The sequence below is a fragment of the Danio rerio genome, chromosome 21 (genome assembly GCF_052040795.2).
Source record: "Danio rerio strain M-AB ecotype USA chromosome 21, GRCz13ab, whole genome shotgun sequence".
Lineage (NCBI taxonomy): Eukaryota > Metazoa > Chordata > Actinopteri > Cypriniformes > Danionidae > Danio > Danio rerio.
Window position 1 is genome coordinate 5,558,418 of NC_141041.1, and position 10,683 is coordinate 5,569,100.

Here is a 10,683-nt window from a genome sequence, read left to right on the forward strand (position 1 = left end):
CTAGTGATGTCCTGAGCAAGACTAGTGAGAGACTAGTGATGTCCTGAGCAAGACTAGTGAGAGACTAGTGATGTCCTGAGCAAGACTAGAGAGAGACTAGTGATGTCCTGAGCAAGACTAGTGACAGACTAGTGATGTCCTGAGAAAGACTAGTGATGTCATAACAAAGACTAGTGAAAGACAAGTGATGTCCTAAGAAAGACTAGTAAAAGACTAGTGAAGTCTCGAGAATGACTAGTGAGAGACTAATGATGTACCGAGAAAGACTAGTAAAAGACTAGTGATGTCTTGAGAAAGACTAGTAAAAGACTAGTGATGTCCCGAGAAAGACTAGTGAAGTCTCGAGAAAGACTAATGAGAGACTAGTGATGTCCTGAGCAAGACTAGTGAGAGACTAGTGATGTCCTGAGAAAGACTAGTGAAAGACTAGTGATGTCCTGAGAAAGACTAGTGAGAGACTAGTGATGTCCTGAGAAAGACTAGTAAAAGACTAGTGAAGTCTCGAGAAAGACTAATGAGAGACTAGTGATGTCCTGAGCAAGACAAGTGGAGACTAGTGATGTCCTGAGCAAGACTAGTGAGAGGCTAGTGATGACCTGAGCAAGACTAGTGAGTGACTAGTGATGTCCTGAGAAAGACTAGTGATGTCCTGAGCAAGACTAGTGAAAGACCAGTGATGTCCTGAGAAAGACTAGTAAAAGACTAGTGAAGTCTCGAAAAGACTAGTGAGAGACTACTGATGTACTGAAAAAGACCAGTGATGTCTTGAGAAAGACTAGTAAAAGACTAGTGATGTCCTGAGAAAGACTAGTGAAACACTAGTGAAGTCTGGAAAAAACTTATAAGAGACCAGTGATGTCCTGAGAAAAACTAGTAAAAGACCAGCGAGAGGAATGTTCTGAGAAAGACTAGTGAGGGACTAGTAAAATACTTTAAGAGACTAGAGATGTTTTGTGACAGACTAGAAAGACAAATGAAGTCCTGTGAGAAACTAGTGAGAGACTAGTGATGTCCTGAAAAAGACTAGTAAAAGACAAGTGAAGTCCTGTGAGAGACAAGAGAGACTAGTAATGTCCTGCGAAAGACTAATGATGTTCTGGGAAAACTAGTAAAAAACTAGTGAGAGGCTAGGTATGTTCTGAGAAAGTCATGCTCTGTGGGAGACAAGAGAGACTAGTGATGTCTTGTGAAAGACAAGGGAAGTCCTGTGAGAAAATAGAAAGACTATTGATGTCCTGAGGGATGACAAGTGAAAATAAATTATTTCTGAAAAAAATCAAGTGTTCAGAAATTGTTCTGTAATTTTGCTCTCCTCTGCAGTTAATGCTATAATCTGGTCATATTTCTCTCTCTCTCTCTCTCTCTCTATCAGATCTGTGTGTTCCGGCTGCAGACTCATCAGTGGTGCTTCCTCTTGTGTAATGTCATCTTGTTTCACGCTCTGCTCTTTGGAGGTGACATAGTGGAAGAGTTTCTCCTGCAGTCGTCTCCTGCTGCGTACACTGACCGATTCGTCCTTGAGGTCCGAGAACGGGCACGCAAGCTAGACCTGACTGATCCTAGGGTCAACACCTCACAGCTCTATCCCATAAACACAGAGCCCTGCCTTCCTCATCTGGACCTCCTCATCCTCACAGTTGTCCTAAGTTCACCTGGAAATTCAAGTCAAAGGGAGGCAGTGAGAAACTCATGGGCCAATCAGACAGTAGTGCATAATGTTGCCATACGGACAGTTTTTTTTCTCAGCTCATCCCCCTTGGGGGCAGAGCTTGGAGTAATAAAAGAGGAGTCTGAACGATATGGTGACATTGTGCAGTTTGAAGGAGGCATTTCAAGAGGAGACTGGCAGGGAGGACATTGGGACCAAGTTAAAATGGCACTAAAATGGATCCTACATTTTTGCCCGCAAGCCCGATTTATCATTCTTTCTGAGGATTCTGTGTATTTAAACCTTCCCGCGCTTACGTCATACTTACTAGGATTGAGAACGCACCCAGATGACCTTTATCTCGGTAGGGTCATCCATCGGGCCGCACCTGAGAGAGACCCCGATAAGCCACATTACCTACCCTATCAGGTGTATCCTGATAAATACCTCCCTGACTACTGCTCCGGCCCAGCGTTCCTTCTATCTCAAGACGTGGTGAGAAAAATTTACGTCGCAGCTGAGGATGCATCATTACCCCTGCCCTCTGACATTCTGATTGGCCTGTGCGCAAGACGGGCAGGTGTGGTGGCCACTCACAGCGCTCGCTTTTCTGGCAACAGACACATTCGCTATAACCCCTGCTGTTACAACTTCCTGTTCAGCTCTGCCGGGATGGGAGTGAGGCAAATGGGCATAGCCTGGCGGGATTTAGGGGTGGGGAAGGGGAGGAGCTGTGGCATGCTCAAGACCTATTATAGTTTGGTAGTGTGCAAAGCAATGACCTACCTGGATAAACTCTCCTTTCTGAATAATGAATACAGCCAGGGATGAATGTGAGTGTGCCTCTTTAGCTGCGTAGATTGCTGCAAATATTGAATTTGACAAAAATTAAGTATTAAAATGGATCTGTTTTAGTATTTAAAGAGGCATTTCACCCAAAAGGGAAAAATTTGCCATCATTTACTCACCCTTAACTTGTTCTAATGCGCTTATTTCAAGCGACTGCCATTTTAAAACATGAAAGTGAGGCTGCGGTGGGAAGAAACATTGCAACAACATGCCGTTGCCGCGATTTCAAAATGCAGATATGGTGTTAACATCACTTTAATATCATTCAGTTAAGTTTGATTTAAACTATTAAGAGCATATTAGGGATGTCCAGATCCGATCACGTGATCAGAAATCGAGCCCGATCACGTGGTTTCAGACCGGATCTGAATCGGACGTTTCCTCCCAATCAGGACTCAAATATTCATTCATTTTCTTGTGGGCAAAGTCCCTTTATTAATCCGGGGTCGCCACAGCGGAATGAACCGCCAACTTATCCAGCAAGTTTTTACGCAGCGGATGCCCTTCCAGCTGCAACCCATCTCTGGGAAACATCCACACACACACTCAAACACTACGGACAATTTAGCCTACCCAATTCACCTGTACCACATGTCTTTGGACAGTGGGGGAAACCGGAGCACCCGGAGGAAACCCATGCGAAGGCAGGGAGAACATGCAAACTCCACACAGAAACGCCAACACAAGGTTTGAACCAGCGACCTTCTTGCTGTGAGGCGACAGCACTACCTACTGTGCCACTGCCTCGCCCGGACTCAAATACATATGAATATATATTCTCATTATTTTGTAACATATAGTTATGCGGAGGCACAGAGTTAGACCGCTTTCTTCACTTCACACAGAAACGGCAACGCATGCGGCATGAAATCACTTTGTTGCAGAGACGCTATTGGTTAAATGCCGGCAAAGTAGAACATGGTAGCAGCTTGAAGCGGGAGTATGTCTGCGTTCTGGAGGTATTATAAAGTTGATGACGACAACATTGCCACAGCAAACTGAGATATATAATTTTGGGATTGCAAGTAGTGGAAAGGAAAAGGCTACTTTTAAAACAAGAAACCTGATAAGACACCACAGGAACTGAATTTCATAAAACACCACAGGAACTGAATTTCAGTTTGAAGAGGGTAGAAAAGTGCCCCATGACAACACGAAGGCACAAGACATCACAGCCAAGATAGCAGAAATGATCGCAATAAGTGACCTGCCATTCATCTTTGTAGAAAACCCTGGATTTCTTTTGCTTTTGGGTATCGGATTGAGTTTTGGTAGATTCTCAAAATCAAATGACTCAGACTCGAGGGCAAAAAAACCTGATCGGGAAATCCCTATTAGGCATCAAACAAAATCATAATCTTTTTAAGAGTAATAAGCTTGAGTGTCCTACTAGGTGTAAGTTCATGGAACCACATAAACACTGTGGGGACGCTGTAGTGTTGTCACGGTACAAAAATTGTAAAAACGTCTATTTCCTGCTAACATTTAAACGCGGTTGAGCGCATTCTTAAATGCTGCTGATGTGACATAGCATTCACCAGTGCTCAACAGAAATGATTGTGATTGGCCCTGAAGGTCATCAGTTCACCACTCTTCATCCAGTGCAAACAAAGATACACAGACACTGGAGCTTTTTAAAACCATGAAGATCAATTGATTCATTAGCAGATCGCTTGTCTGTGGTTGCACTGTGGTTGAACTTGTGTTTGAAGAAGATAACGTTAGCTAACTAGTGCCATTTCCCTTAGCTGAAAATGATTTCCGATATAACTTTATTGTTTTCACTATTCATTCAGAACGGATCTTCGGGTCACTCGGAAAGCGGTAATATTATAAATTTGTGTCACTTTTTCTTCACTGATAAGATATACAGCCAGGTACTCAATACGCCAATTGCGACCAACGCTCCTGTGTGACTTCTGGTGATACTTCCGGGTTTTTTTTCCACCGCAGCCTCGCTTTCACTTTTAAAATGGCGGCCGCGTGAAATCAGTCCATACCAGTTTGAGATTTTTTATTTTTTTTATTAAGTTGAACACAGAAGATATTTTGAAGAAGGTTGTAAACTCTTAACTATTTACTTCCATTGTATTTGTTTTCCCTATTGAAACATGGTACTCAACTGTGAGGAAGTGATGTTTTGAGTAGATTCGCTCTCTTTTTAGAGTCGTTTAGACTGTAATGAAATTGTCTAGGGGCAATTTATTTTTATACTAAGCAAGAATGCATAAAAAAGATCAAAAGTAACAGTCAAGACATCATTTATAGTGTTGCAAAATATTTCTGTTTTACATTTACTAGACTGAAAACACCATTTCATGTGTCTGAGGTCTTCTGTGTCATATATACAGCAGTGTTAGAAGATAGAAAGTGAGAGTGAATTATTTATAACTTCGGTAAAAGATAAATGTAATGTAATTAATAAATTATTCAAATAAACGAACTCGGCAGGTGACAGACACACTTGTTTTTCTCTCTGTATATTTTCGTTTTTCTTTCCACTCTTTGTTATATTGCAGCCATTTACTAAATGTTCTTTTATTTTCTCAATGTGCACACGGCAGCAGCCCATATTAACAGAAAAACACAGAATTGATGACATTTTCACAGATTTATTAAAAAAGAAAAACTAAAATATCTCATGGTCTCAAGTATTCAGACCCTTTGTTCAGTATTTGGTAGAAGCATCCTTTTAATCTAATACAGCTATGAGGTTTTTTTTTTGGGAAAAATGCAACAAGTTTTACACGCCTGTATTTGAGGATCTTCTCCAATTCGGTCAGGCTCGATGGTAAACGTTGGTGGACAAGCATTTTAGGTCTTTCCAGAGATGCTCAATTGTGTTTATTCAGGGCTCTGGCTGGGCCATTCAAGAACAGTCACAGAGTTGTTGTGAAGCCACTGCGTTATTTTAGCTGTGTGCTCAGGGTCACCGTGTTGTTGGAAGGAAAATTTTTGGCCCAGTCTGAGGTTCAGAGCACTCTGGAGAAGGTTTTCATCCAGGATATCCCTGCACTTGCTGCATTCATCTTTCCCTTAAATTGCAACCAGTCTTCCTGTCCCTGCAGCTGAAGAACACCCCCACTGCATGATGCTGCCCCCACCATGCTTCACAGTTGGGACTGAATTGGACAGGTGATGAGCAGTGCCTGGTTTTCTCCCCACATACCGCTTGGAATTAAAGCCAAAAAGTTCTTTCTTGGTCTAATCAGACCAGTGAATCTTAATTTCTCACCATCTTGGAGTCCTTCAGGTGTTTTTTATTGTGTCTTGCACTGAGGAGAGTTTTCTATCGGGCCACTCTGCTATAAAGCCCTGACTGGTGGAGGGCTGCAGTGATGGTTCACTAACTACGACTATCTCCCATCTCCTGACTGCATCTCTGGAGCTCAGCGATCTTTGGGTTGTTCTTAACCTTTCCCAACAAGGCTCTTCTCTTCTGATGGCTCTGTCTGGCCAGAGCTAGGAAGGGTTCTGGTCATTCCCAAACGTCTTTCATTTAAGCATTATGGAGGCCACCGTGCTCTTAGGAACCTTAAATGCAGCAGAAATGTTTTGTAACATTGGCCAGATCTGTGCACTGCCACAATTCTGTCTCTGAGCTCTTCAGGTACTTCCTTAAACCTTATGATTCTCATCTGCTCTGACATGCATTGCGAGCTATGAGGTCTGATATAGACAGGTGTGTGGCTTCCTTAATCAAGTCTAATCAGTATTATCAAACACAGCTGGACTCAAATGGAGGAGTGGAATGATCCATAATGGACAGCACCATTATGTTAAACATGAGTGTCACAGCAAAGGGTCTGAATACTTATGATCATGTGATATTTCAGTTTTTCTTTTTTAATAAATCAGCAAAAATGTCATCAATTCTGTGTTTTTCTGTCATTAAAGGATTCTGTGTGTTCATTAATTACTTAAAAATGAACTTAAATAATTTAGCAAATGGCAGCAATAAAACTGTGAAAAATATAAGGTGGTCTGAATACTTTTCGTACCTACTATATATATATATATATATATATATATATATATATATATATATATATATATATATATATATATATATATATATATATATATATTCATCTCATGGGTGCCCAAACATATTATTATGAAGGGCTAAAAAAAAAACTTAATTGAGGTTAATGAGCCATAGTTAAATAAAAATGACTAGAAAACATTGCTTTATTTTAACTAATACAGTCTTTTTTTCATTTTAGGATAAAAATTATAGTATAAACAAAAGAATAATTTTCGACAGAATTCCGCTACTTTTGTCTTGATTTGCTTGCAGATGTCTTCTGCATAGTCCTCCATCTGTCATCAGTGACAGTATTTACATTTTAAAAAATCTGATTCATTTACTGCATTTAATTGAAACATTTAATTTCAGTTTGCTTTTTTGTGGCTCAGCAATAAAAGGTAACAGGTTACGTCAAATTAGAAATTACGATCTCTGTGTTCAAGGCATTCGCCCCAACCCTCTCCATCATTTTCGCTCTCCAGTTAAATACAGTTATTAAGATAGTTCTGTAGACTATCGAAAAATAAATTAGCTAAACATTCTGATTTCATATATATATATATATATATACATACATATATCTAGTCAAATATTATTTACTGTCATCATGGAAAAGATAAAATAAATCAGTTATTAGAAATGAGTTATTAAAACTATTAAGTTTAGAAATGGGTTGAAACAATCTTCCCTCCATTAAAACGAAATTGGGGGAAAAAAAATAAACGGGTGATAGTAATTCAGGGGGGGCTAATAATTCTGACTTCAACTGTATATGTAAACAAATTTCACATAATATTAGGAGAATCTGCATTATGAATATGAATTTATTTTTTTAAAGACTTTACAAAAAGGGTTGTTTGGCCCTCTAGTGTTAAGATGCATGAACTAACCTTCCAAAATATCCAACAATTTTTCAGTCCTCAATAAATAAAACACACTACTTTTTTCGCACACGTCCTCTTTGATCAGATAGAGAAAAAAAAACGTAAAACCAGATGCCAGCAGTTTCAGCTGGATAGGCTGTATAGAAATATGACAGAAAAACAGAATGACCTTGAGTAAATGCATAACACAAAACAAATATTTAGGGGTGACATGGTGGCTCAACACTCACCTCGCCTCACAGCAAGAAGGTTGCTGGTTCGAGTCAGTTGGCATTTCTATGTGGAGTTTGCATGTTCTCCCCATGTTGGCGTGGGTTACCTCCAGGTGCTCCGGTTTCCCGCACAGTCCAAATACCTGTGCTGTGGATGAATTGAATAAACTAAATTGGCCGGAGTGTATGAGTGTGAATGAGTGTGTACGGATGTTTCCCAGCACTGGGTTGCAGCTGGAAGGGCAACTGCTGTGTAAAACATATGCCAGATAAGTTGGCAGTTCATTCATCTGTGGCGACCACTGATGATAAAGGGTCTAAGCTGAAGGAAAATGAATGAATGAATGAAGTTGGCAGTTCATTCCATTGTGGTGACCCCTGATAAATAAAGGAACAAAGCCAAAAAAAAGTCAATGAATGAAGTTGGTGGTTCGTTCCGCTGTGGCGACCCCTGATAAATAAAGGGATTTAGCTGAAGGGAAATGAATGAATGAAGGTGGCGGGAATTTTGCTGTGGCGGCCCCTGATAAATAAAGTTATTAAGCCGAAGGGAAATGAATGAATGAAGTTGACAGTTCATTCTGCTGTGGCGACCCCTGATAAATAAAGGAACTAAGCTGAAGGAAAATTAATTAAGTTAGAGGTTCATTCCTCAGTGGCAACCCCTGATAAATAAAGGGACTAAGCCGAAGAAAAATGAATGAATGAATGAATATTGTTAGCGGTTCATTCTGCTGTGGCGACCCCTGGTAAATAAAGGAACTAAGCCGAAGGAAAATGAATAAATGAATGAAGTTGGCGGTTCATTTCACTGTGGCGACCCCTGATAAATAAAGGGACTAAGCCAGTGGTGTCCAAACTTGGTCCTGGAGGGCCGGTGTCCTGGAGAGTTTAGTTCCAACCCTAATCAAACACACCTGAACCAGCTAATCAAGCTCTTACTAGATATACTAGAAACTTCCTAGCAGTTGTGTTGAAGCAAGTTGGAACCAAACTCTGCAGGACACCGGCCATTCAGGACCAAGTTTGGACACCCCTGGACTAAGCTGAAGGAAAATTAATAAAGTTAGCGGTTTATTCTGCTGTGGCGACCTCTGGTAATTAAAGAGACTATAAACTGAAGGAAAATTAATAAAGTTGGCGGTTCATTCTGCTGTGGCGACCTCTGATAAATAAAGAGACTATAAGCTGAAGGAAAATGAAGGAACGAAAACAACCGTTTAAGCATTTCAACAGTTTTTATTACAAAATGAGCACATACAAAAAGGATAAATGTACAAGCTTTCAAATTAAACAAAATTAAAACAAACCGAAAACATTTTAGCGATGCCACTTTTAAATTCATCATTAGTAGTAGTAATAAATAAGGTACAAAAATTCCACCAAAAGAGATTTCTAACATTTTACACATACTTTTTTTTTTTACTCAACCAGTTACATACTAGCAGTCACACCAGCAGGAGGCGCTATTGCTTTAATATGAATGATAAATAGTCTATATTCTGCTAGAAAATCCGCTAGTGAAAAAACACCCACAGCACGCGGCACCCCTGTCACTGGCACTTTTAGGACATTATTATTAATGTCTTTGTTTTTTTTTTTTGTTCGTTTTGTTTTCTTTTTTTCAAATGCAAGCAGCAGCAAAAAAATCAATCCTCTAATATCAATAGTAGAACATCTGCACTAGTCTTTATTTTCTCTAAGTTACTGTATATTTCTATTTAGTCATGTATATATTCAAACCTGAGAAAAACATGCATTTTAAATCTGTTGTGCTTTATTATACTCTGTTAGTCCTGACCCTGCCATGAGACAGGGAGAAAGAGAGAGAGAGAAAGAGAGAGAGAGAGAGAGAGATTGGCAAAATAAACTAGGAAGAGAGAGGTTTCACATTGCCCTGGAGACAGTTTGAAAAGTGCTGACTGACAATATCAGAGACGAAGACTGAGAATGAAACAGAAATAGGCACAAGGAATGACAGGTTGAGAGAGGAGGGAAAAGGGCTCGTTGCAAAATCCTAGTGAGCCTCAATCTTAGATATATGCACACTCCTTAAGCACTGACCAATATCACATGCATGCTTAATAGAGAAGACAATCCCATAATGCACTGTGATACGTTCAAGTAAAGTGGTGGAGAATGCGGGCAATCACTCAGTACCCAAATGCATTAATAGCACACTACCATGTAATTGACTATTGTAATCACTAGTTTTCCATGCTGTATATTATGCTTAATAAGTGTATCACTTCGTTAGCTTAGCAATATGCTAATATTAAGTAGTTCCATGTATGTAAAGAGAGATTATTGTAAAAGTGGTGGAGAATGCGGGCAATCACTCAGCACCCAAATGCATTGAGATAATACTATTATGTAATTCACAGAGGACTACTTTAATCAATATTTGCGCATGCCATATATGTTTATAATACTTAAAAGCACCACTTTTGAGTTAGTACGATAGCATTGTACGTCAGATCTCTTATGCACTTTCTTTGCATCTAGTATGAAAGCAACAGCTACGTGGCGTAGCTCACTAGATTTTAAACAGAGCCTCAGAGAATGTAAACATTAGCAATTTAAGACTGTTGAAGACTAGGGATGCACCGATACCATTTTTTTGGAATTGATCCAATAACAAAATTTTGAGTATTGACCGATACAGATCCGATCCCGATACTTTGCCTTTTTTAAAGCATAATACAGCGTCTATAGTTCTTGGGATAAACTCAAATAATGAATCTTCTTTAGTAAAAAATAACAGACCTATAAGCCTACTGTATAGAGACGACACAATCTAACTAAAAACATGATGATCATACCTGTCAACATTGGGATGTGAAAATAAGGCATATTCCCACCAAAATAAGGGACCCCCCTCCTACCCCACCACAAAAAAAAAATAAAAAAATTACTAAATATGTTCATTAAGAGCTGTTCAGTTGTAAATAAACAGTTAAATGGGCAGTAATACATTTTATTATTATTATTTACAAAAGAAAAAATAAACAGTATACATTAGCAGCAAATACATTAGCAAACAGTTCAGCTTATTAAAAT

At 39.4% G+C, this 10,683-nt stretch overlaps 1 protein-coding gene and 1 long non-coding RNA gene across 4 annotated transcripts in view; both read left to right on the plus strand.

The window, feature by feature from the left end:
* The window catches only part of b3galt9 (beta-1,3-galactosyltransferase 9), a 28,198-nt gene extending 23,242 nt beyond the window's left edge, over positions 1-4,956 (plus strand). The window contains exons 2-3 of one of the 3 annotated variants that reach the window (XM_087300567.1): positions 1,373-2,468; positions 4,451-4,956. In XM_087300567.1, the coding sequence (XP_087156693.1) occupies positions 1,373-2,468; positions 4,451-4,527 (1,173 nt within the window). In that variant the 3' untranslated portion in view covers positions 4,528-4,956. Of the gene's footprint in view, positions 1-1,372 lie in introns of all 3 variants that reach the window. The other 2 variants (XM_087300569.1, XM_087300568.1) reach the window with 2 other exon arrangements.
* A 2,148-nt stretch (positions 4,957-7,104) lies between these two features.
* Positions 7,105-9,054, plus strand: LOC147838718 (uncharacterized). The gene is made up of 2 exons (XR_015519907.1): positions 7,105-7,903; positions 7,981-9,054. It is a non-coding gene; the product is annotated as an uncharacterized LOC147838718 (long non-coding RNA).
* Positions 9,055-10,683: the final 1,629 nt, after the last annotated feature.